The sequence below is a fragment of the Gigantopelta aegis genome, chromosome 3, assembly GCF_016097555.1.
Source record: "Gigantopelta aegis isolate Gae_Host chromosome 3, Gae_host_genome, whole genome shotgun sequence".
Taxonomy (NCBI): domain Eukaryota; kingdom Metazoa; phylum Mollusca; class Gastropoda; order Neomphalida; family Peltospiridae; genus Gigantopelta; species Gigantopelta aegis.
The window spans coordinates 72,762,928-72,788,852 of record NC_054701.1 but is presented as its reverse complement, the minus strand read 5'-3'; the positions used below and the strand labels follow the sequence as shown (position 1 = coordinate 72,788,852).

The following is a 25,925-nucleotide window of genomic DNA, read 5'->3' as shown; positions in this document are numbered from 1 at the left end:
TTGTATGGCCTTGCAAAATTTGATAAAAAGTTTTATGTTCGCTAACATTTTATGATTTACAGTACCTTTGTATTTCATTCACATTGCATTTGATGTAATTGACTTAAGTTATTTAATGAAATGCCTAGCTATTATACAGTTAGACAATTTAAAGGGACATTCCTGAGTTTGCTGCAATTTGTAAGATGTTATCGACTAACAGAGACTTTTTAAGGATTGTAATTACATATCAAATATAATTTTCTGCATAAAATATTGGTGACTGTAATATATGTACTAAGTTAAATTTCATTTTATTTCCAAAAATATTGTATTTTGGTACGTACGAAATTATTTGAAGACAAAATCCAGTTTGGGCTTCTTACAAATATAAAGAAGACCACAAACACATTGAATATACAGACACTAATATTCTAAACAAGAAAATATATTTAATATGTAAGTTTAATAGTACAAATATTTTATTAGTCGGATATGTCTTACAATGCAGCAAACTTATGAATGTCCCTTTAAATTGACTTTAATATACTGGCTCTCTGTATGTATTATTATTAATACATGATAAAATAGAGTCAAAACTGTGTTAACAATGACTAAGAAAGCAGGAAAATATAACCTGCTAAGACCATTGGCTGCTTAATACAGGTCAACTGTGCTATGGTAGATGATTGTTGGGGGAAAAAAAGGTGTCTCTTAGGACAGGTGGCTGCTCATAGAAGTGGCTGCTTGAGCAGGTTTGACTTTTAATCATGTTCATGTCATTCATGGTCATATTCTAAACTGTTGACAGTTAATGGAGATACATATAAATGTGCTGAGTTTATGTAATATCCACACACAGCATCATGGATATGTAACCACCCGAATATTGGCATACATGGGGGGGGGGGTGTGCACAAATATATGTGGTGAGTTGGTGTAATATCTAGACACAGCATCATGGATATGTAACCAACAGAATATTGGGATACATGGGGGGGGGGGGGGAAGACGCACCAATATATGTGGTGAGTTGGTGTAATATCTAGACACAGCATCATGGATATGTAACCAACAGAATATTGGGATACATTGGGGGGTGGGGGGGGGGCACACAAATATATGTGGTGAGTCGGTGTAATATCCACACAGCATTATGGATAAATATGTAACTACCAACATATCCCTGTATATGGGGGGAGGGGGGGGGGGTACTGTTTACTCACATAATGAAAGCATGTTGACTTACAGATTTAGGATCTTTGACTAATAAAGCTTGATCGATATGTTATTCATTAAGTCACTCCATGAATATACATTATCAGCATATTGGTAAATAAGACGGAAAGAAAAAATCCCCATATTTACATATGTTGACATACAGATTTATAATCTTTGACTAATGAAGCTTCATCAATATGTTAAACATTGTATTAAGTCATACCATGGATATACATGCATATCTGCATATTGGTACATATTAGACAGGGAAAGAAAAGGCCCAACCCACATTCACCTAATGTTGACATACAGATTTAAAATCTTTGATCAATATGTTAATGATTGTATAAAGTCACACCATAAGAACATGTACATTTTAGACAGGGAAAGAACCCCCCCTCCACCCAACCCATATTCACCTAATGAAAGCTTATTGACATAGAGATTTAGAATCTTTGAATAATGAAGCTTGATCAATATCTCGGTAAGTAAACCACACCAAGACACATTAGCAGGATTAGTATACCATTAGCACTATGGAGCCAGTTTAGCCTACAGTCATGGGACTTTGTGGTTCTCAAGTATACTACTCAAAAGAATTTAAGGGTCAGACGATATTTTCGACATTATTTTCTGAATGTCAATTATATTAGCTAGACCATAATGTCACGCATGGTATTGTTCCATTTTGACGAAAGTGGGTCTAAGCAACCCATAAATGAATTAAAATCCACTGTCATTGACACTGTCGACTAGTTCTAATGGCGAAAACATGCTTACATTTGCACGTAAATTAGGGCGAAAGCGAAAGGTCTGCTAAGTGCCCATAACTTGCTTTTTCACAAAACGCTTCATTTGCACGCTTTGCACGTGTATTCCATGTTCCCAATGCTGAATTTCCGTATAATTGGAGCTTGCGTTCGTGTACGGTGCACACTCCAAATTCGACAATGGTACGACTTCAACTGACTATCGAAGATCGAGGAAGGGCTATTGCTTGGCTTCAGGATGGCAATACGCAAAGAAATGTTGCTCTGAGACTTGGTGTCAGTCAGAGTGTCGTTGGCCGACTGTGGCAACGGTACCAAGCAACGAATTCTGTTCGAAATCGTCCACGTTCGGGAAGACCACGAAGCACTACAAATAGAGAGGACCGCTACATCACCAATATGGCTCTATGTCAACGCACAACCACTGCACGCCGATTACGTGACAATCTGTGGACTGCGACTGGAACTCGAGTGTCTGATCAACCCATACGCAATCGTCTGAGAGCCAATAATCTACGCTGCCGTCACCAGGCTGTTCGACCACCACTCCTACCACGTCACAGAACGGCCAGACGTCACTGGTGCACGCTTCATCTGTGGTGGCAACGTGTTCAGTGGGGTCGAGTGATGTTCACTGATGAGTCCAGGTTTAGTCTCCAGTTCAACGACGGTCGGGTTCATGTCTACAGACGTCCTGGGGAGCGCTTCGCTGACGTTAACGTTAGACAACGTCACCGGTTCGGTGGTGGCAGCGTCATGGTGTGGGGCGGCATCTCTATCCACCACAGGACCCCCCTCTATGTGGTGGATGGCAATCTGAATGGAATCCGCTATCTGAATGAGATTATCCGGCCGTTGGTTCTCCCAGGCCTTCAGCAGATTGGCGGCGGGGCAGTTCTGCAGGATGACAATGCCAGACCCCACCGCGCCAGGGTGGTAACGGACTTTCTCAGACAACAAGGTATTGCCAGGATGGATTGGCCAGCATATTCGCCTGACTTGGCCCCAATAGAGCACGCCTGGGACGAATTAGGCAGGAGAGTTCGGGATAACCATGCCCCTCCGACCAACCTTCATGATCTGGGTCAACTTCTTATGGCAGAGTGGCAGGCCATTCCCCAAGAGTTCTTCAGACGTCTGATCAACAGCATGAGGCAACAATGTGTCGAGTGTATTCGCGCCAGGGGTGGATTCACACACTATTAAACGAATGTTCTAATGTGTAAAATCCATGTTTGACAACCTTCAACTTTGACAGCATGTCATGTGACTTTCTTGTATACAGTGACGTTTATTTGTGTTTTTTTGTAAATATGGAACAATAAATAAAAATTTTGGTGTAGTTTACGTCATCAATCTAATACACTCTGAAACTTATTTGGTTATAAATTTTTGACCCTTAAATTCTTTTGAGTAGTATACTTAAAAATCATAAATGTTGATTGATTGAAAACATATTTTATTGCATAAACAACAAAAGGATTGGGCACACGTTTGCCAACTTACTAGGCCCTCTGCTATATACATACCGGTACAATATAATGGTGACAATTACTTAATTATAATATAATAGCAATGTATACGTGTAAAATTTATATACAAATGTTAATGATTGTATAAAGTCACACCATAAGAACATGTACATTTTAGACAGGGAAAGAACACCCCCCCCCCCCCCCCCCCCCAACCCATATTCACCTAATGAAAGCTTATTGACATAGAGATTTAGAATCTTTAAATAATGAAGCTTGATCAATATCTCGGTAAGTAAACCACACCAAGACACATTAGCAGGATTAGTATACCATTAGCACTATGGAGCCAGTTTAGCCTACAGTCATGGGACTTTGTGGTTCTCAAGTACTTAAAAATCATAAATGTTGATTGATTGAAAACATATTTTATTGCATAAACAACAAAAGGATTGGGCACACGTTTGCCAACTTACTAGGCCCTCTGCTATATACATACAATATAATGGCGACAATTACTTAATTATAATATAATAGCAATGTATATGTATAAAATTTATATACAAATGTATTTTAATAACAATCAAATTAAAATGTTGATGAATATTGACTGTTATCTTATGCTAGGCGAAGACTACCAACTGCCAACAGAAAGTTGGCCAACTCGACGGTTATGTTGTAATTTTATGACGGGTGTGCACTCAGATTAACAACTAATGGGTTATACAGTGAGAATCGAGTTGTAAGAGCGCTCAGACTAGCAGTTGGACACCAGAAAGTTGGCCAACTTTGTCCTGACAGTTGGTAGTCTGAGCCTAGCACTATGGACCATTCACAATTATCACCATTTTCACAAGTATTCAAACTGTTTAGGGTGGGATCTAGTTCAGTCAGTAGAGTGGCCACCCGAGGTGCTAAGATCGAAGGATCCAATCCCCTCTGTGTTCCTATTCTATTATTTTGTTTCCCCTATCCCAAATAGTGCCTCATGAATGATATATCAAAGGCTGTGGTAATTGCAGGCTCAAGGAATTAATTATTAAAATATTGAATTACATTGATCTAAATAGAAGTAAATTAATTAGAAAATGTGATCAGAATATCCATTTTAAGAAGTAATTGATCAAATGTGGAGTTCATTATGTTTAATTTGAACACTGTATTGAAATATTTTTAAAAATTCAAATAAACCCAATTTGTACAAGCTAAAATCATTTACTATCTCTTGCTTGTTAGGGACAGGGAATATCTTATATTTATAATATACTCTTCAAAAGAAGAAACGCAAAACCACATTGTCGTAACATTTGGAGAATTGATTTAATTATTGAATGGTGAGTCCGATAATTACCAAATGTTGCAGGATTGTTCACAATTCACTCTAGTCCATTGTGAGTAAGTGATAGGACACACCACCAAGGTCAAGGTCATCTGGAGTCAATACCGGGTGTGGCCTCCGCGTGTGTTGACAACTGCCTGGCACCGCCTGCCCATCGAAGCAACCAGAGTACGGATGATGTCCTGGGGGATGGTGGCCCACTCGGCCTGCAAGGCTGCTGCCAGCTCGGGCAGGGTCTGGGGCTGTGGTTGTCGCTGTCGGAGGCGTTGGTCCAACTCGTCCCATAGATGCTCAATTGGGTTCAAATCCGGTGATATCGATGGCCAAGGAAGGACATTAATGTTGTTGTTCTGTAGGAAAGCCGTTGTGAGACGTGCTGTGTGAGGCCTGGCGTTGTCATGTTGGAACACTGCGTTGGCGTTGGCCATAACTGGAACGATGTGTGGCCGGAGGATCTGGTCAATGTAGCCCTGTGCATTCAGGTTGCCCTGCACGTGGACCAGGTCAGTTCTGCCAGTGTGTGAGATGGCTGCCCACACCACGACACTACCCCCGCCGAATCTGTCCACTTCCTGCACGCAGTTTGCCGCATAACGTTCACCACGACGCCTATACACGCGACATCTTCCATCATGACGTCGGAGCAGAAATCGGGACTCGTCACTGAACCACACCTGTCTCCATCGCAGTTGAGGCCATTGTCGATGAATCTGGCACCACTGCAGTCGGAGTCGACGGTGTTGTGGTGTTAAGATGACACCTCGAACTGGACGTCTGGCACGAATTCCTACCTCACGTAGGCGGTTCCGTACGGTCTGGTCGGATATCCTGCGCAAACCTGGTATAGCTGCGGCTGTGGAGGTGGCAGTAGTCAATCGTTCCCGAAGGTGGCGTACCCGGATGTAGCGGTCCTGCCCGGGGGTAGTGACCCGTGGTCGACCGGATCTAGGGAGGTCACGTGTTGATCCATGTTGCTGGTAACGGTCCCACAGTCTGGAGATGGTGCTTGGGGACACATGGAATGCCCTGGCAACGGCCGTTCTGGATTCGCCTGCGTCTAGTCGGCCGATGGCATTGTTTCTCTGCGGTTCACTGAGACGTGGCATGTCCTGGATTGTCAACTGTCGGCCAGATACAGAGGCCAGGCAAGCGAACACCCTGCACTTTTATACTGTCGGTGTTCATGTTGCACGTGCAGACAACGCACGTGCAGTGGTGACATGGTTTGCACGTGGCTGCGTTTTTGCGAATATTCACATTTTGGAACTTTATTGTACAGTAGTTGCGTTTTATCGAATGTAACCGTGGGAATGTGTTTAGGACATGCAATGACCTTATATTCACAAAGCATGAACCGGTAGGAAACATAAAATCGGAGTTATAACCCATTTGTACCCTTTTGCGTTTCCTTTTTTTGAAGAGTATAGATTGTTCTTTAAAGGCACAGAACCTAGTTTCAGCCCATGAAAATGGACACTAAGTTTAGTTAATCTACAAACCTGCAACACACACTTGAATATGGTTATAACAGAGAGAAGCTAAAGTCTGTACTGTTTAAACAGGGAAATACCGTCAAAACTAACTTGAGCTTGTCTCATTAACCATTACTTCTTATACGAACGTATGTTTTTATAAATTAAAGTATGTCGCTTTAAACTCCATTTTGCCCTTCTTTACATTTTTTATGGTCCATTGCTTTCCTTCACATTCAGAAATCACTAATCCTCTCTATCAGTATCTCTTGCTGTCCACCTCCACATCCCAGTCCTTGACTTTCCATTTGTATTATCTAGAAATGGTTATTTTGTTTTGGGTATTACTTTGGGATTTCATGGGTAATCCCGTACATAAAATGGCTACAGTTAGGATTCCACATGTATGGTTGCAGCAAGGTTACACAGTTTGTTTACATGACATACTTATGTGGTATGCATTTTGTCAATTTCCATATATACAGTAAAAACAATGCTCTGGTGTAAAGTTAGTTTTTCTTTGCCTGTTTAATGATGTCACTTTGATGATGTTACCATTCAATTTATGTGCAGGAATCGCCACATAGGGTGTGATTGAACTTGCTGTGTAAGCATCTGCATAAGAAAATGCATAAAGATCTGAACATATGGAATCATGCATATCTATTTCAACTATTTCTATAAAAAACCCATTTGGTGCATAATACACATGTAGGTGTTTAGTGCACATATGGGATACTAGCCTAATCCCAATTTTAGTGATTTTACCACAGCTAAAATAAAAACCTCTATTTAATAATGAGAGTGTTTGAGGTATAAATCAGTGTTTGTATTGTCTGTGTTTCAGAGAAAAGGCTGAATATTTGTTTAATCAGCTGAAGAGAGAAATCCTGGATCCCAGCAACACGATGGAGGAGACTTTTGCCTCTCTCACTGAACTGAAGAATGCAACCGAGAAGAACTTTGCTCTCAAAAAGTTGTTTTGGCGGGTTGGTGCACGTTTTTTAATTCTTACTTCATGGTAACGTGCATTTAAAGAGGCACATGAGTTTTTGTTTCATTGTAGGAGCTGCAGCCACTGTCTTAAAACCCATGACGTGGTTTCCGAAGGGTACAGGCTAAAATGGAACCGTGCCAAAACGGAACCATTTTCTTTGTAGAAAACGGAACCATTTTTGTTGGCGAAAACGGAACCTATCATGGCTAAAACGGCACCATATATAAATATATATAACTTATCTTATTTTTAATTTCAGGATTAGGGTTAGGGTTCAGAGCGATGAATAGGGGTTTGGGGTGGGGGGGGGGGGGGTGGTGAACTGAACTTGGACAAACTCTAGTGAACATAATTATATTGCTAATTAGTTCACAATGGACAACACCTCTCTACATTGGGAGGCTGTGTGTTAAATAAACAAGTAAGGGAACTGGGCTATCATACAATTAAACTCAAATTGCAACACAGAAATATCATTTGTTTTCTTGAATTTACAAACGGATTACTCAACAGGCATAGCCCATACATGAGCTCTCCTAAACTTATATATAATGATTGCAAAAGTTGAGATAGATAATGATTCGGTTGTTCCATATCTGTAATAGGAAGCTATGATTCTGTGTGTCTAATACTTCCATGTCCAATCATCCGCATCCCCAACTAACACTGTTGGTCAAACATTAGTTTTTGTAGTAGTAAGCATTAAGACGGATCTGTATGGTGGGGTTAATTATAACAACAACAACAACAATACAGGAACAATACGACAACAAGGAAAAGTGTTGTCTTTATTGAATATGTAAAAATTAAGAAATGCATACACAGCTCACGTTTTCTTCCAACTTCCGGTGGTCTCTTTGTTTTGACTTATTTTATTGAGAAAAATAAAAGTTCACAAGAGCTCTCCTCAGCAAGATATGCGTCTGGCTCTTGTCAGAGGCGGCTCCCAATGAGAGCGTGCTTGAACAGTTATCTGATGGAAGCATGTAAATAAATTTACCTGACCTGAAGATTGTTTGTGCAACTATCAGAAGTGACACAAAAACATTTTTTTTTTTTTTAGTAAATATCTTTTCATTTGAGTTGAGATGTTTTGTTGTTGTTTTTTTGTCTTATTTAATATTCTTCAAATAAAATTCAATTATGGTGCCGTTTTAGCCATTGTAGGTTCCGTTTTAGCCATAAATTTTGGTGCCGTTTTAGCCAACACAGGTTCCGTTTTGTCCAATTTGGTCCGTTTTCGCTTAGTGCCATTTTGGCACGGTTCCGTTTTAGCTATAACCCGTTTCCGAAGTACCAATTCTTTTTTATTTCATATTTTACACTGCCTAAAAAATCAGGGGCCTAATTCACTAAACTCTCGCAACTTTGCGATCTCGCAGTGCAATGCTAAAAGACTTGCAAAGAGGATGCTTTGTTGTCTAACAGAGCCTAAGAGACCTTTGTGAATTAGACCCCTGGCGCTTTATTCACTAAACTCTTGAAACTTTGCGATCTCGCAGTGCAATGCAAAAATACTTGCAAAGAGGATGCTTTGTTGTCTAACAGAGCCTAAGAGACCTTTGTGAATTAGACCCCAGGTCAGGTTGTAGGACTTAATGTGCACATTCAGAGCATGCGTGTCATGTGAGCAGGTGTCCACCAGTGCCGGCTCCTTCATCCAGGACAAGAAAGGGTTTGGGGTGGGAGGAGAGAGCACAAGCAGAATAACCAGGATCGGTAGTAGGCGGGGCACTTGTGGTGCTATTGAATTTGAAATGTCCCGTAGGACTGAATCCAAAATATACTGATGGAAAGAAATAAGGGAACACATCAAATTGTAGACCAAATTTAATTCACTACTAGCGTAGTAATGGCTGTATTTCATACCAAGTTGTAATGTGGGATTGAATGTCTGTAGTGTGGACTGTGCTGCCTATATGTTTCCAGTCAACTTCTAACGATATCAGTTGATTTTTGATGCCGTCATTATTTCTTGTTGCTATCTGTGTGATCCTTTATTTCTTTCCATCAGTATATTAAGATTAAGTTAAGTTTGTTTTATTTAACTACGCCACTAGAGCACATTGATTTTTTTTATCTTATCATCGGCTATTGGACATCAAACATATGGTCATTCTGACACTGTTTTTTAGAGGAAACCCACTGTCGCCACATAGGCTACTCTTTTATGACAGGTAGCAAGGGATCTTTTATTTGCACTTCCCACAGGCAGGACAGCACAAACCATGGCCTTTGTTGAACCAGTTATGGATCACTGGTCGGTGCAAGTGGTTTACACCTACCCATTGATCCTTATCCTTTGCTGCTAATCGGAAAGAGTAGCCCATGTAGTGGCGACAGCGGGTTTCCTCTCCAAATCTGTGTGGTCCTTAACCATGTGTCTGACGCCATATAACCGTGAATAAAATGTGTTGGAGTGTGTCGTTAAATAAAACATTTCTTTCTGGATTAAAAATCCCATGTCTCGACTGGGATCCAAACCCAGTACCTACCAGCCTGTAGACCGATGGCCTAACCACGACGCCACCGAGGCCAGTATATATAAACATTACGCCGTTTTTAGTTTACTGAATTGTAGCTCATACTGGAACCTTGCCTATTGGGGGCTGTCGTGGTTGGTCTCCCCCTAAAACATAGGATCAGTAGCTTTAAGATCTTGTTTGTATACTTAACTATTTTGTGCTTATAATATTCCGTAAACACGAAAATACATTTGTATTTATAACAAGGAAAAAAAACCGTAAGCAAAAGAAAAAAATATCTAGAGGTTCTAATAGACCAAATCAATTCCTACTGCCCATACCATTTAAGAGATTTAATTAATGTTTTTAATAACAACCATTATTTTTGCTGAAAATTGCAGTTCTATTTTTGGGGGTACCCCGCATTAGTTTCAACCTCTGGTATGTACTGCATAACAACTGTATAACAAATAAAAGGGTATTTATTGTCGATGGATAATAGTATTTGCACAAATAATCAATGTCACACATTACTACCAATCCCATCCACAGCTGCTTTTACCCAGCAAATATTTGACGGTGCACCCGAAACTTTGACACGGAACTCTCTTCTTTGGTACTATGCAACCTATAAGACATACAAATTACTATCAAAATATGTATGTATTAAATACATCACTGTTCATATTTTTAAAAATATAGTTTTTATCACTTTCCCCATTACTTTTGTCATTTGTTGCATTTAATCAAGCAATTTTTTTCTTTTTTCTTTCAGAACTCTGACTTGTTTCTGACGATGGTTCGTTTACTACAGCTATATCTTCCCAAGTCTCCCATTAACATAAACACAGAGCAGGGTCGTGACACTAGGATTGATGAATTTACGTAAGATTTTCCTGACTTTATTTCATCCAGTCTGATTCATGTGTAGTCTTCATCTTACTCGGAGCAGGAGGTAGCTTGGTGGTTAGAACATTTAACTAAGAAAGAAAGAAATGTTTTATTTAACGACACACTCAACACATTTTATTTACGGTTATATGGTGTCAAACATATGGTTAAGGACCACACAGATATAGAGAGAGGAAACCCGCTGTCGCCACTTCATGGGCTATTCTTTTCAATTAGCAGCAAAGGTTTTTTTATATGCACTATTCCACAGACAGGGTAGTACATATCACAGCCTTTGATATACCAGTCGTGGTGCACTGGCTGGAATGAGAAAGAGCCCAATGGGCCCACCGATGGAGATTGATCCCTGACCGACCGCGCATCAAGTGAGTGCTTTACCACGGGGCTACATCCCGCCCGTAACATTTAACTTGAACCAGTGCTCCATGATTGGTTAATGAAAAGCCCCAATGTTTGAAAATAAGAAAGGGGAGATAACTGCATTTTCTATTAATTTATCCATAATTTAGAGTTATTTGCCATACTTGACCAACCAACTAATAAAATATATTTTCATTCCAAAATGAATTTATTTAATATGATATTTTTTTTACAGGTTTGTTACTCTCATAACAGAAATACTGAGCCAGGAATTTCGCGAAACGGAAGTTATCCCATCCCGTATTCAGACTCTTAAGTCAGAAAGGTCAGTATACGTTTAAAGGGACAGACCTAGCTAGTTTTTAAACACTACAGCATATTTTTCACTATTAGAGCCGTTTATGATCACTGAAATTATATTTTTAAAATGCACGTGGAGTCTGAGAACTTGCGGTTTATTGATTCGAGTTCTAGTCTAGTTTTAAGGATATTTCTTGTTTTAACGTCACAGACTCTTCTTTCGCTTTCTTGTAACTTTATCCAAATGAGTTACAGGTTTGTAAATTAACTAAATTTAGTGTCCATTTTTTTTACGGGTTAAAACTAGGGTCTGCGCTTTTAAAACCATCTCGTACTAGTTTATTTTTGGGAACAAATATACCATATAAATATTTAATCTATTTATTCTTCTTCTTTTTTCTTTTTCTTTTTTTTTCTAGAGGGAAAGCTGTCCTTGATCTACTGATGGCTTTGACCTGTAGTCCAGAACTTCCGGAAAAATATGGATCTCTTTCCAAGAAAGCTGATGAAGAGGTAGCATAAGGGAGAAAACCCAAAATTCTTTCTTTATAACTGTTTTGAAATCACCAGAACAGAAACAAACTTGTTTACACTAATGATGCAAGTTTATTTTAATTATATATTCTTTGAAAATAATGATTTTATGAAAATTATTGAATGAAAGTGCTTATAGTCCATCCCATCCTCTTACAAAAATGTTTTTTGTAAATAATTTCAGTTTTTTTGACGTAAAAAGAAAAGTAAAAGTGTTTTGGAAATAAAAATAATAAATACCATTTTTGTTTGCAATTTAGAAAACAATCAGCTCAGAAATAAATAGCTTGTAGTAATTTCCATTATCCATACCATGAAAAAAGGCGTTCACTGTGGGACGGACTATAGATCAAAACATCTTGTATTTACGTGTATCAAAATCAAGGTTTTTGATTAATTTTGTTTTGTAGCTGCATCAACAGTTTGAAGAATTCACACGTGCAGCAGTTATGGCCGTGTTTGAACTCTTCCTCATGGCACAGCAGGTCAGTACTGGAAATATATAGCATAGTTTTGATTTTGCTTTGTTTAACGATAACACTAGAGCACTCTGATTAATTAATCATCATCTATTGGATGTCAAACACTTGATAATTTTGACATATAGTCTTAGAGGAAACCCACTACCTTTTTTCATTAGCAGCAAAGGATCTTTTATATGTACATTCCCACAGACAGGGCAGTATAAACCAGTTGCAAGGTACTGGTTGGGATGTGAAAAACACAATGAGTCCAACAAGGCAAGTGCTCTACCAGCTGAGCTAAAGCCCCCCCCCCCCCCCTCCCCCCCCCCCCCACCCCAGCATAGTTTTGAGTGAAAGAATTAGACTGTAATGACTGTTCCAAAGTTAATCATATGGGGAAGGGATGGGAGGGACTAGAATTATTATATTTTGCCTGTTTTCTATACCTCTTTTTTTTTATGCATACATACAGTTGTAGTTTTAAACTTTCAATATTTAGAGAATAACTAACGAGCTACGAGGAATTACGGATTATCTGTCCCGAGTGAATTAATGTTTTACAGCATTAATCACGAGGGACAGATAATCCGTAATTCCTCGTAGTGAGTTGGTTATTCTCTTTATTACCCATTGTCAATCTTTAACGATTTTAAAAGTATATTTACGTTCTCGCTGCTGTAACAACTAACAAGCTCTACCAGCCATAACAATATATTCATACGCGCCATTACCGGTGCACACCCAACAGTATCTACCAAAGAATAGTTCCCAAAAAACCCAGTCAAAATAATAAAATAAAAACATTTTTAAACATTTGTACATATATTTTGATTTTTAATTCCGTAAATGTTCGTATCGTAAAAAAATATTTGAAGTTCGTAGTAATAGTTTAACCGATGAATAGAATCATGAATGAACAAAAAGTAGTCCCGGCAATATGTAATTGCCAATCAAATCTTGTCTTTTTAAAGCCAGCCAATCGGTGACTGTAGAAGCAATTTGCACACTGTGCAGAGATAGAAAAAATATTACCCCATATATTTGAGCCCATATGGGTAATAAAATTTTATATTTTAGGGTTGGTATATAAAATATTGCCCCCTACCCAGACCCCACCCTCGCACATTGTGATAGTTTCTGGGACAGCCCTAAATAAATTAATTCCCAGAATGCAATACACAATCTGAAAGTGGTCAGACATAGATATAAGTAACAGAAGAGATAATAGAATATTTAGTGTTTTTGTTTTTTCACTTGTAAGAAGGTGAAAATAAGTAAAATTCAGACATCTCAGTTACCTGTCTAAACCGCACCCTGAATTAACTGGAATCCTGGCAAAACTGGTCAAGTTTCATGGTCCCAAATTTTCTAAATTCTAAAACACGACCCTTTAAACACTGGATCCTGTCTAAATTGGATAAATATTAGGTCCCCAGCGTGATCCAGTTTAGACAAGTTTCACTGTACCACCGGGTAATATTATTAGGTTTGTACTAATAATAGCATTCATATTCATATTTACAAAACATTCTTCTTTTCTCAATTTTAGGCTAATTGGAACCATAGTGAGGGTAACTTTTTCAATATTTGCTGGATGGTCCGTGTTCTGGAAGAAATTAGAACAACAGTAAGTTGACTATCTTTATGTTACAAAGCACAGGCAAGTCTAAGGTCGATGACAGTCACTTTTTGCACCTTTGTCTTGGCTTCGTACACAATAAATACAGGTTATCTTACCGTAATTTCACTTGAAATCCATAATGCGTAAAAGGTACAATTTTTTTATCACGAGATTTTCTTCAAACACATTCAGGTGCATTAGTAATGTTCAAACAAAAAAAATTTCAATAGCAATTTTGCATTGGAATTTTTCCAGCATTCTTAAAATGGAAATGTCATGTACCCGGTTTATGGTTATTGTAAGGACATGCAAAGTGACATCATTGGAATACTGATGTCATTCAAATTCAATATAAGCTGTATTATTACAATGCTTCGCCACATGAAAATAAAAACTGTTCTATTAACTTTGACCCCTGTCAAATTTCTATATCAAGCAGACAACGCTGTTTACAGGTCAGTATTTTTTAATTTTTCATAATTCTGGACAAAATATTAATTTCAAGTTTTAAAAGATGAAAGCAATAAAAAGTACCTTTTGTCAAATATATCGTGTCAAAAAATGACTGTTGGATATGTTTTATTTATTGTGTACAAAGTCAAAACAAGGGTAAGAAAAGTGACTGTCATCGACCTTAGGATTGGTATAATAAAATGCTTCTATTTACCTCAGGCTGTGGGTGTTTTCATCTAGTTTATTGGATATTGCATAATATCACTGCTATGAATTCTTTTGGTAAATGTTAACTACTGTGTGCATTTGCAGAAGACATTTGTAGAATGGGTCATCAATAAGATAATGGAAACCACTGTATTTATATATTTACAGAGGTTTGTACAGTGGATAATTTATATCACTGTGTATTTGTTTGCAGAAGTTTGTAGAATGGGTCATTATAGCAGTGTGTATTTATTTACAGAAGAACTTTGTAGAGAAGTTTATCAACCAGATGATGAAAACCACTGTATTTACCTTATTTGTATTTATTTATAGGAGATGTTTGTAGTTCAGGCCATTAAATCAAGTTTGTAGGGTCAGTCATCAAACAGATAATGGCAACCACTCTGTATATTTATTTACAGGAGAAGTATGTAGAGTGGGTCATTAACCAGATGATGAAAACCACAGTGCAGTGATATGAGAGCTATGTGGAAACGCGTAAATGCACTTTTCCATTTCGTCAAAAAGCAAAACAAAAAACAAAAACGATGCACCTTTTGGCTGATGGAGACTGCACGCCGCGCACAAGAGTTAGATCGAAAGTAATATCGTGCGATTGCAAGTAGTATTAGCGTGTATTACATTCCCTTGGCTGGATTTCGTCAGCTTCGTTGCAATTGGCCAGTTTTGTCCAGTTCAGGATATACCAGGGATTTACCTTGTTTTTCTGAAATGGGGGTCCCTTGGGCTCACCTCTTTCTTTTCTGGGGGTCCCAACCTGAAAACAAAGGGTCCCAAAACCACACAAACGACAGAGAGCTGCAGACAACAAACCACGTGTATACTATATGTTTCATTAAAGTAAATTTAACAAGCTGTGTCGTTGTTTTTCCTTTCGGGAAATCAGTGTCGGTATTCATTGTTTATTCTTTCAAAATAAACATTTCACTTTGATCTGTATAATTATTTGAACCATTTCCTGCAAGCTAAATGACACTCACAATACCATGCGTTGTTTATGAATCGTGCTACTTGTTTGTTAATGCAAATCAGAACATTTAACCAATTTGTTTTATTCGCCCGGGAATTTCCGATTGTGTTCGGCCTGTTGACGAGAAGTTCCGAATGATCGCAAATCCGCGATCTCTTTCCGGAAATTACCAACTTTACCCGATTAAGCGCAGCAAAGGATAAAGATGCAGTGTTCCCAGAGATTAAAACTTTTTGTTTTCGAAATGGGGAATCCCCATTTGAATACGCAGTTTATAGGTAGAAAAGAAATAGTGTGTTACACAGAATGATCGATCTTTGATAGTGGACAGGGTTACTGAAAATATCTAATATTTTATGCGTCACATGGGACGCAGTATCTCTATTTTTGCGGGTCCAGTTAAGTTTTAGTGCATTCTATACGCAAGTTTTGTGCGTCCGGTAAATCCCTGATATACCATTTGAAAGCCTTTGTTCGACATGGGAAGAAAGTAAGCTTTTTTGTTCCAGCCCCTCTCACATCCCTGACAGTGTGTATTTTAGTTCACCAATTCCCACCCCTGAAATTTACATTATGTGTATTTATTTACAGAAGTTTGTAGAGTGGGTCATCAACCAGATAATGGAAACCACAATGTGTATTTATGTTATGTGTATTACAGGAGAAGTTTGTGAAGTGAGTCATCAACCAGATGATGGAAACCACAGTGTGTATTTATGTTATGTGTATTACAGGAGAAGTTTGTGGAGCGAGTCATCAACCTGGATAATGGAAACCACAATGTGTATTTATGTTATTTGTATTACAGAAGAAGTTTGTGGAGTGAGTCATAAACCAGATGATGGAAACCACAGTGTGTATTTATGTTATGTGTATTTACATTATGTGTATTACAGGAGAAGTTTGTGGAGCGAGTCATCAACCAGATGATGGAGCTGCTGTCCCCATCCAAGCTGGACACGCTGGTGCCGGAGGAGGCGGTGATGCTGTACCAGCAGTTCTCAATCATCTCCAGCTTCCTCGACTACAGCCCCCGCATCACCAACTTCATCAGGAACAACTATGAGGAGGAGTTCAAGTAGGAATTATATTAACACTTCCACTTACAGAGGCTGGGATCTAGCTTAGTAGATTAATAGAATCAATCACCATTGTGATGTATAGATAAGGCAATTCCAACCCGAGGGACAAAATGTTTTTTGTGAGAGCCAAGGTTTACCGAGGCCCTTACAAAAACATTTTGTCCAGAGGGTTGGAATTGCCTTATCTATACCTCACAATGGTGATTGATTCTTTTTCTTGCCCATTTAATTACAGTAACAAAACATTAATTTTGTGAGCTACGAGTGTGTATGGTTTGTTTATTGTTGAACGATTTGTAAACATTTTACCTACAAATAATGAAACTCATTTAATCATACGCTGAAAAATATAGTCCATCTTATGCAACAACATAAAAATGCAACAACATAATAAATATAAAGTTGAAAATGTTAACAATGTGAAATGGCAAACAGAATTTTTAAAAACCATGAGTTATGACGTCAATCGTCATAAAACATGAGTTATGACGTCACGTGTATGTATAATTCGTCTAGCCCTCGGGTCAGACAGATTTATCAAGCCCTAGGGTCAGACAGATTTTTCAAGCACCATGCAAAAGCTGGATAACCTGGGCAAGAAACAGGGATCTAGCTCAGTAGATAGAGCACTCCTATCAAGTGCATGGGTTTTAGGATCAATATTTGTTATTTTCTCTACTTATAAATATCTAGACAGAACTAAGGCATTAGGGTGTTGTTGATGGCAAAATGGGGATCATGTGTGTGTGTGGGTCCAATCAGTGAAAGTTTTTTTTACAGACTTTTTGGCTTAAAGGAAAGACCTGTTTGTTCCCAGTTTTTTAAAACCCTATATTATTTTAACATGTTTTAAATATAAAACATTATACAATTATTTATAGTTAGAATGACTTCTTACGTTTAGTAGCCCGCTGGTATTGATGGTGTAGTGATCAAAGTCAAAGCTGGTAGGTACTAATTTCACATCATAACAGTGTTTTTGCCAGAAAGAACTCTTTGGGTATGGAACTATGGAACTTAATGCCACCAGTCAACAGGGGATATGGGGGGAATCCACCCCCAGAAAGAAAATGGGTTATGTTTAGGGTTTGGGTTAAGAAAGTCATACAGTAATGATAAGAGTATTTAATTTTGTCAAAAGGTTAACTTTAAAAAACAAATCAGCAAAATGTTTGGGATATGGCGCCATACCTGTTTTACCCTCTGGCAGAAACCCTGGATAATACTGGCTCCCATTCTGAATGAGTTGTGCTCAATGGGGAGGTGTAAGGCCCCTACACTGACATCTCTCACCAACCACTAACAATTATCTTGGACAGACAGCCCAAATAGATTCATTATGTGCCCAGGACACCATTCTGTAACATAATTTGGGGATAAGCATTATACCCAGGTGAAAAAACATTAACGTTTTTGTAAACCTGAAAATTGAATATCGTCTTTTCAGGTATTTCATTCAGGTTCCTGCTGTTGCGAAGAAGCTCCCGTCCCAGTACCCACTGTCGAGCCACACGATGCATCTCATGGATCAGGTGATCAACAAAGTGCTGAGTTCGTCTTCAATCTCCTCCAGCAGACTTACATGTACATACACCAGTTAACAAGGCGGCTTTCACCACGAGGTGTAGCTAATCATTCTACAGATGTATATATGCTCACAATTCAAGCCTGTTATTTACTTTTGAAAACAAATTCCAATATTAAGAAATGAATTATCATTGCTTAATATTGCGTTTGTTGCATTAAGCAGATTAGAATCCTGAATTGGGTTTTTATTCAGTAAAGTTAAAGTTTTGTTTAACACCACTGGAGCAACTTGATATTTGGCTATTGAATGGCTAAGTTATTCAGTAAAGCCTTACTCATACAAGTATTGTCAACGTCCCTAACTGCGTTATGCTTGCAACTATGTTCAGTTTGTTTTCTCGTTTCACGGTTCGCACAATCAACATCCAATTTTTTGTCATCTGCTTGTCGTTCATTTGAGAGGTTTTTCTTCACAGTTCAGGAACATTTTCATTAACAATAAAGTTCAGACAATTAAGTATCTAAATACAAAACTTTACAAACCCCTAAAACCATTAATTTTACTAAGTCGTTTTGTTTATTCCTTAAAATTATCTATATCGGGTCCACATGACTCGTAGAAATTGACTTAAAATGGAGAAAGATGAATTAACATTCGGTGCGTGTCACATGACCTCACATGTCCCAAATCAACGAGGCCAAATCATTTAATTTTTATGATTTTTAAGCCCCCTGTTGTTAGACTGTGTTTTCAATAATTATATTCGATCTGTAAAAGGTATGCTACATATGTGCCTCTACTGTAGTGAATAGTATTCATAATCCATTCATAACAATTGTAAGTAATTTTGATTGTATAAATTGTGTTAATTAAGAATCAATTCATTAAAAAAAAAAAATTTTACAAACTATTAACTGGTGTTAGCTATGGGAGTTGGCAAAATGTAGATCAGACCAGAATGCTTGACAAACTTAATTTTTCCTTTAAAAACAAAAAATTAAACAAAGTGCATAGTTAAGAAACATATTTTTCATGTAGTGGCCTTAATAATGGAAAATGACAAGCCGCACATGCACTGTACTCTTTCCTGTTTACTGGAGGGTGCTTCACTTTTGTTTACTAAAATGGATTTGTTTTACGTCCACATTGTTTATTTTTCACGATAACGGATTGCAATCTATTTTGTTTCACACATAGCTGAAAAATGTAGAATAGTATTTCTGTAAATACCGTATTCATGTTTTAGGTGAACGCAGTTTGGGATGTTTTATCAGTACAATTAGAACAGTGATATGATTGAATAAGAAAGTATGAGTGTTTCTATGAAGGAATTCTGTAGCAATAATAATGAGAATTGTAATCTGGATAAATATCATAACCTTTAAGTTACCAGGCTCTGGTATTTATAAAAGTACTTAAGTATATGAACTTGTAGTTAAGTATGATACATTGACTTAAGTATGTTTATGAATAGGGAGCCAGGTTTGTATTTTGTGGTAACCACACACATATAATGCATATTTTGATGCCTAATGATGACATTAGCATTCACGTGTGCAAGCAAGTTCAAGTGTAAAATGTTACATCAATCTTAATGACCTGATAAATTGCTTCGTACTATAAATGTTGTTTTTGGATGTTATAGTTATTACAGAGAAAGAAAGGTCAAAATGTTTGAATATAATTGAGTGGAAATAATTTGAATATTAAATATATTATAATTAAACAAACATTTATAATGTAAAAAAGCATATGATTTTGAAATATTGTCACATTTCAATTATAATATGCATCATTTTTAAAATTGAGGTTTACTTTTTTCCTTCTTTTTTCCTATTTTGGACATATATTTAGTTAAAAACAATAGTAATTTGGTAGGCTGCTGTTTAATGTAGCATTCTTTTCAACATTAGTAGTTGGGAAATTTTCAAATAAAAAGTGACTTTACAACAACATCTGTCTTTTTATAGCTTATCCATGACCATATTAAGAAGTATTTGGTCTCACTGGAAAAACACATATTGTTATTGTTACAGTTTGTATAGTTTACATACCTTGAATATAATGTTAACCCTTTTGAATTAATTTTTTATTTTTTATTTAGTAGTTTCATTTTTAAAAAGTCATCAATTGTTCCTTTATCTTCATTAGACATTATTTGTGTAAGTGCTATGCATTTCCTGTGTATATATTCGACAGCAATGTTAAGCTTTTTCAATAATTATTTTATTTGCAATATTTACAAGAGACTTGTGGATTTATTGGGTACAGTCAGTTCCATGTATGTACTGCAGATGAAAATGTTACTTAGCATTTTGCATATTAATTTCTGTATCTACTTTATTCATTAAGGAATAGTTGCATAGTAAATTACTTTAGTTTATTCATAAGCAATATAATAATTCTTTTCTATATTCATTCTTTATCTTCATTATTCATTAATGAAGTAGCTTGCACAGTACATTTCTTTAGTTTATTTGTAAGCAGTATATTAATTATTTTTCACTTCCATTTCGTTATCTACATTACTAATTCATTAATTATGTGCACAGTAAATTCCTTTAGGATATTCATAAGCAGTATATTGATTATTTTCCTTTAGTTTATTTTTCAGCAATAATATTAATTCTTTTCCATATTTTTTTCTTTATTCTAGTTTTGTTTGTTTTTGTTTTGATTGATTTTCATTGTTTCTTACAAATACTTTACATTTCAGTACATTGAAAAGCAACATTGCTGTTATGATTTAAAAGTTGATTATTGTGTAATATAAATTCCATGGATTTTACTTAACAGCAATGTTATTGTTAATCTTTTTAATCTTTTCTGCCTCTACATTAATTGTTCATTGATTATTATACCATATGTTGAATGATAAGCCTTCTGATTGAAAAAGAATATCTTCATATTAAGGTATTTCTTTCTTGTGCTTGTTAATATTGAAAAGTGGCTTCTAAACAACTGGCTGTTTTTATGCCAAGTGTTGTCTGATCTCTTTAATTAAAGTGCCTAAACAATGTGAACAAAATGCTGAACATTCATAATGTTATTTCTACAGCGTTTTGAAGATCTCACTAATATTTTTGACTGTTAAATATTTTCTGGTATTTTTATGTTGCAATATATTATTGTATTTATTTCCTTGTTTTACATGTATTGTTCACATTACTTTTGAACATCATTTTACTGAAGTATTATGTATTGTTGTTTGGATAATATAATCCAGACAGGCAGTGAATAAGTATTATGGAGTGTTATACAGAAAATAATAATCAGTAAATTTGAGAGTGGATAAAAGTATTATGAACTGTCGTTTGAACAGTCTAATTAATATGATGATGATCAGCAAATATTATAAACATTTAACTGGAATATATCAATGCATTTATAGAGCTGACAGTGAACAAATAAAAATAAGAAGGGTATTTTGAGCCATTAATTACCTGATAGATGAAAAATTGTTATGAACTGTTGTATACTAAAGGTAATTAGTCTATTTTTATCTCTCACTTGATTTTCATTACTCTACATAAAAACTAGGTCAGTGAATTCAAAGTATAATAGTCTAATAACTGACCAAAACAAAAACCTCAAGTTCATCTACAAGATGGGTTATAATTATTTCACCGTAACATTATCTTTTTTTCTTCTTTAATTTTTTTTTTAATTATACGTATTTGATGGCCAGAACTACTGTTATTGGTAAAGGTTGTTGATTTGGATCATGAATCTGACAATAAATATATGTATTTAATATTAATGGAAGTAGACCGCAACAAATGCAGAGGTTTTAAAACAGCATGAACAATACAGCAGGTTTTCGTGTGCCTTATTACAAACTGTGATTACCATCAATTCCTTCTGTGACATACTTACCCCTCTTACTACTTAAAGATATCTGTAATTATACTTGCACTTCTGACACCATGTCAGGAGACTTGCACTTCTGACACCATGTAAGGAGACTTCCACTTCTGACACCATGTCAGGAAACTTGCACTTCTGACACCATGTGAGGAGACTTGCACTTCTGACACCATGTAAGGAGACTTGCACTTCTGACACCATGTAAGGAGACTTGCACTTCTGACACCATGTCAGGAGACTTGCACTTCTAACACCATGTAAGGAGACTTGCACTTCTGACACCATGTCAAGAGACTTGCACTTCTGACACCATGTAAGGAGACTTGCAATTCTGACACCATGTGAGGAGACTTGCACTTCTGACACCATGTAAGGAGACTTGCACTTCTGACACCATGTATTGAGATTTGCTTTTCTGACACCATGTAATGACACTTTCAGACGATGAAATTCGTAATGACACTTTCAGAAAAGATGAAATTCAAACATAAGCTTTTATTCAGTTCGGGTGTACAACATATCCCTCATCTGGCATTTGTAACTTTAAACCATGACATCACCCACAGGTGATATAATATATGAATATCATGACAGATATCCAAGCCCACAGGAATGATATTTGAAGTGGGGGGGGGGGGGGGGGGGGGAGGGTGATCTGCAAAATTTATATCTTTGAATTGTTTCAAATGCAAATTCTGTAGCATCTGAAGAAAAATATGTTCACCACTTTTAAAGGTTATATTTGAAGTGAATAAAAACATGTTATGATAATTAAGGAGATGGGTTTGGGGCAGAGCCCTTCCTGTTCCTGTGGGACTGATATTGTCAACTTCAAATATCTAGTCACTGCTGATATCTCCTCTTAAATGTGTGTTAATGATGTAGGCTTGACTCTTCTTACAGTACAGCTGATAACATCTGGGGCCTAATTCACTAAACTCTCGCAACTTTGCGATGTCGCAGTGCAATGCTAAAAGACTTACAAAGAGGATGCTTTGTTGTGTAGCAGAGCCTAAGAGACCTTTGTGAATTAGGCCCCTGAACTATGCCAGTCTCCTGCTGTGATTCATTGTGTTTCTGTGATAATTTTCAAAATGCTCAAGTTGAGTTTAACTCTTGTGTACGGTATATATACAAGACGTTAGCGGTATTGTAGAACATTTAAAACATTTTATTTAATCAGCAATGTATACCATGTATCTTTGCTTTAAAGTTCTTTTTGTGTAAATACAAAATGATTGAGGTTTTGTTTTGCAAAATATTTAAACCTTTTTTTTTTCAGTCGGTAATGTATACCATATATTTTCACTTACAAGATTGGTAATTACTACAGTTTATTCAACATATTAATCTGTATTGTTTTTGTTTGTTTTTTCATCTGCTATTTTTCTGAATTTGTAACGATACAGGTTTCAGATTTGATTTCTGTTTGTACGGTACACATTAATACTGTTCATTATTTGACTACTAGTGCCAAGGGCATATTATGTAGTAAACATTCCCTGTTAATATGAAGACTTGTAATGCTTTAAGAATATTTATTATGTCATTAAAATATTTTTTTAAAGGGACATTCCTGATTTTGTAACCATTGTAATTACATTGTATTACTTAGAATACCAATGCCAATGTGTATGTCTAATGTGTTTTTGGATGTCCTAATGACTTGTCATACAAACTGGATTTTACCATTGTATGAAATTATCGGTAGGTAAAATCTTGTTTAAGCTACTACAAACATTATCATGACTAGAAACATCTTTGACATACAGATATTGATTTTCTAAGAAAGAAAATATAATTAACTGTTTAATTTTAATCATTAAAAGTCTCTATTATCTGAATCATATTACAGTGGCTTAAAAGTATGGAATGTCTCTTTAAGCTTTCAATAATTATGATTCAGCACGGGTATCTCATTATTTAGCTAAGAATGGCAATAGAAATTTCAAAGGTAGCCAGTAGAGTCTGCTGAGCAGACGCTACTTTATTTGTAATGTTTTTTCATCTGACAATCAGTTTAAGCTTATGACAAAAGCTTGTTACATATAGCTTTATTAAAAATAAATTGTGAATATGCTTTAAAAACTAAAATATTAATTAGCTTAGATGGTCATTGAGAATTGTTAAGATCATGGCGATTTATTTTCAGAAATGTTTTATGTTAAGGTTAATCATTTTCTTTTAGAATTGCTTGGCTTTTGTACACTGCTTCTGATGAAACATTTCTATTAGCATATTTAATTATTTTGTAATCAAAGATATTTGGCTGATCAAAAAAGATTATTCCATTATGGTTTTACTTTAAAAAAAATATTTTCTTTTCAACATCGCCTGTCCTCAAAATAGTGCATATTCTCCTAAGGAAAGTAGTCTGATTCGAACATCCCAACAAACAATAGGATGGCCTAAGATTCTCAATGTTTTCTTCTCCAATGGTTTTAATGGTTCAGAATAATATATGTATGAAGGTAACTCTTGTATATTGGCTTTTCCGTGCTGCTGTTTAGGCCTATACCATAGAAATACAGTTATAATATTTAGAATATACAAAGAGTTAACTGACAGGATTTTAACCTACTGCACCGATTCACATGGTATTTGACAACCCGCGAACATAACCACTCAACACACATGGCTCACTAGAAGCTTTCCACCCTCATTTTTATTTGAACTTATTTTCGTGCTTATATCCAATTAAGGTTCAAGCACGTTGTCCTGGGCACACACCTCAGCTATCTGGGCTGTCTGTCCAAGACAGTGGGTTAATTGTTAGTTGGTTAGTGGTTAGTGAGAGAGAAGAGGGTGTAGTGGCCTTACACCTACCCTTTGAGCCCTTAAGAACTCACTCTGGGATGGAGCTGGTACTGGGCTGCGGACTCTGTACCTACCAGCCTGTAGTCCGATGACTTAACCACTGCGCCACCAAGGCCGGTCCACCCTCATTTACAGATAGTTAGCATAGATGTGTCACCCAAATAGAGTGTGGGAGTAGTTTGTTTGGATAATATTTTGGTATGTTTTCATCAGAGAACTGTTAAGTACGACTGTCTTAGACACATCTTCTGGATTCATCAGAGTTTTTAAACAGCTGGCAGGCATCTTATATTTGGAGAGACATGTTTTATTGTGATTTTGATTTTAAGTTTTTGAAATTATGTTTAAGATAGGGAAAATATCTTACTAAAAATTCCATGCTTCTCTCACAGCACTGGGTTTCACATTCTCAATGTCTGGCTCAGAATATTCTGCACTGGGTAGGTCCAAAACCATGGTTTTCACAAAAACAAGTTTTAATGTTTAAAAACTTAAAAAATCAGAAAAGAAATTATTTTTATTTATTTAATCAAATTTTATACCTTTTTATCACTCCTATTACAAAAAAACTTACTTTTAAAAAGAAAAAAAAAATGCAGAAAAAACAAACTAGTAGACTTCCCTCGTTTTGGCAAGCAGTGGATATAACCAATTCTGGTTGTTGATCCTCGATTATTTTCTACACATTCAGGTTTTCTAGGTTGTCCTTATGTTTACAGAATCTCTATTTTAATTCAGTGTGTTGACATGACCACAGTGACTTGACATACACATCTTGTTTATCAAGATGATTGTATAACCGACTGCTGCATTAGTTTGATAAACATTATTCTTTTTACTACATTTTGTATATAACAATGCTGTAATTATTTGCTTTGCAGAGTGTTATGCACCACTGTTAAATACTGCTGGTAAAATTAGAAACTTGTTAAGTAATATAGTTGTACATGTATTGTATGAAATATGTGTATCGTATGCTATGCAGGTATCGTTGTTAGAAATGGTTAATATTTCTGTTATTTGTCAGGTGGTTAATTTGTTATTGCACGTACTTAGACAAGCCTACTTTTAATA

General features: G+C 36.4%; 1 protein-coding gene across 1 annotated transcript in view; it reads left to right on the top strand.

Annotated features, from left to right (window-relative positions):
• LOC121392383 (uncharacterized protein C12orf56-like) overlaps nt 1–18,720 on the top strand; it is a 57,222-nt gene extending 38,502 nt beyond the window's left edge. The window contains exons 5-12 of the mRNA XM_041523618.1: nt 7,101–7,242; nt 10,491–10,600; nt 11,223–11,312; nt 11,707–11,800; nt 12,232–12,306; nt 13,835–13,912; nt 16,454–16,635; nt 18,087–18,720. Coding sequence (XP_041379552.1) covers nt 7,101–7,242; nt 10,491–10,600; nt 11,223–11,312; nt 11,707–11,800; nt 12,232–12,306; nt 13,835–13,912; nt 16,454–16,635; nt 18,087–18,240 — 925 coding nt within the window. The 3' untranslated portion in view covers nt 18,241–18,720. The remainder of the gene's footprint in view (nt 1–7,100; nt 7,243–10,490; nt 10,601–11,222; nt 11,313–11,706; nt 11,801–12,231; nt 12,307–13,834; nt 13,913–16,453; nt 16,636–18,086) is intronic.
• The last annotated feature ends 7,205 nt before the right edge of the window (nt 18,721–25,925 follow it).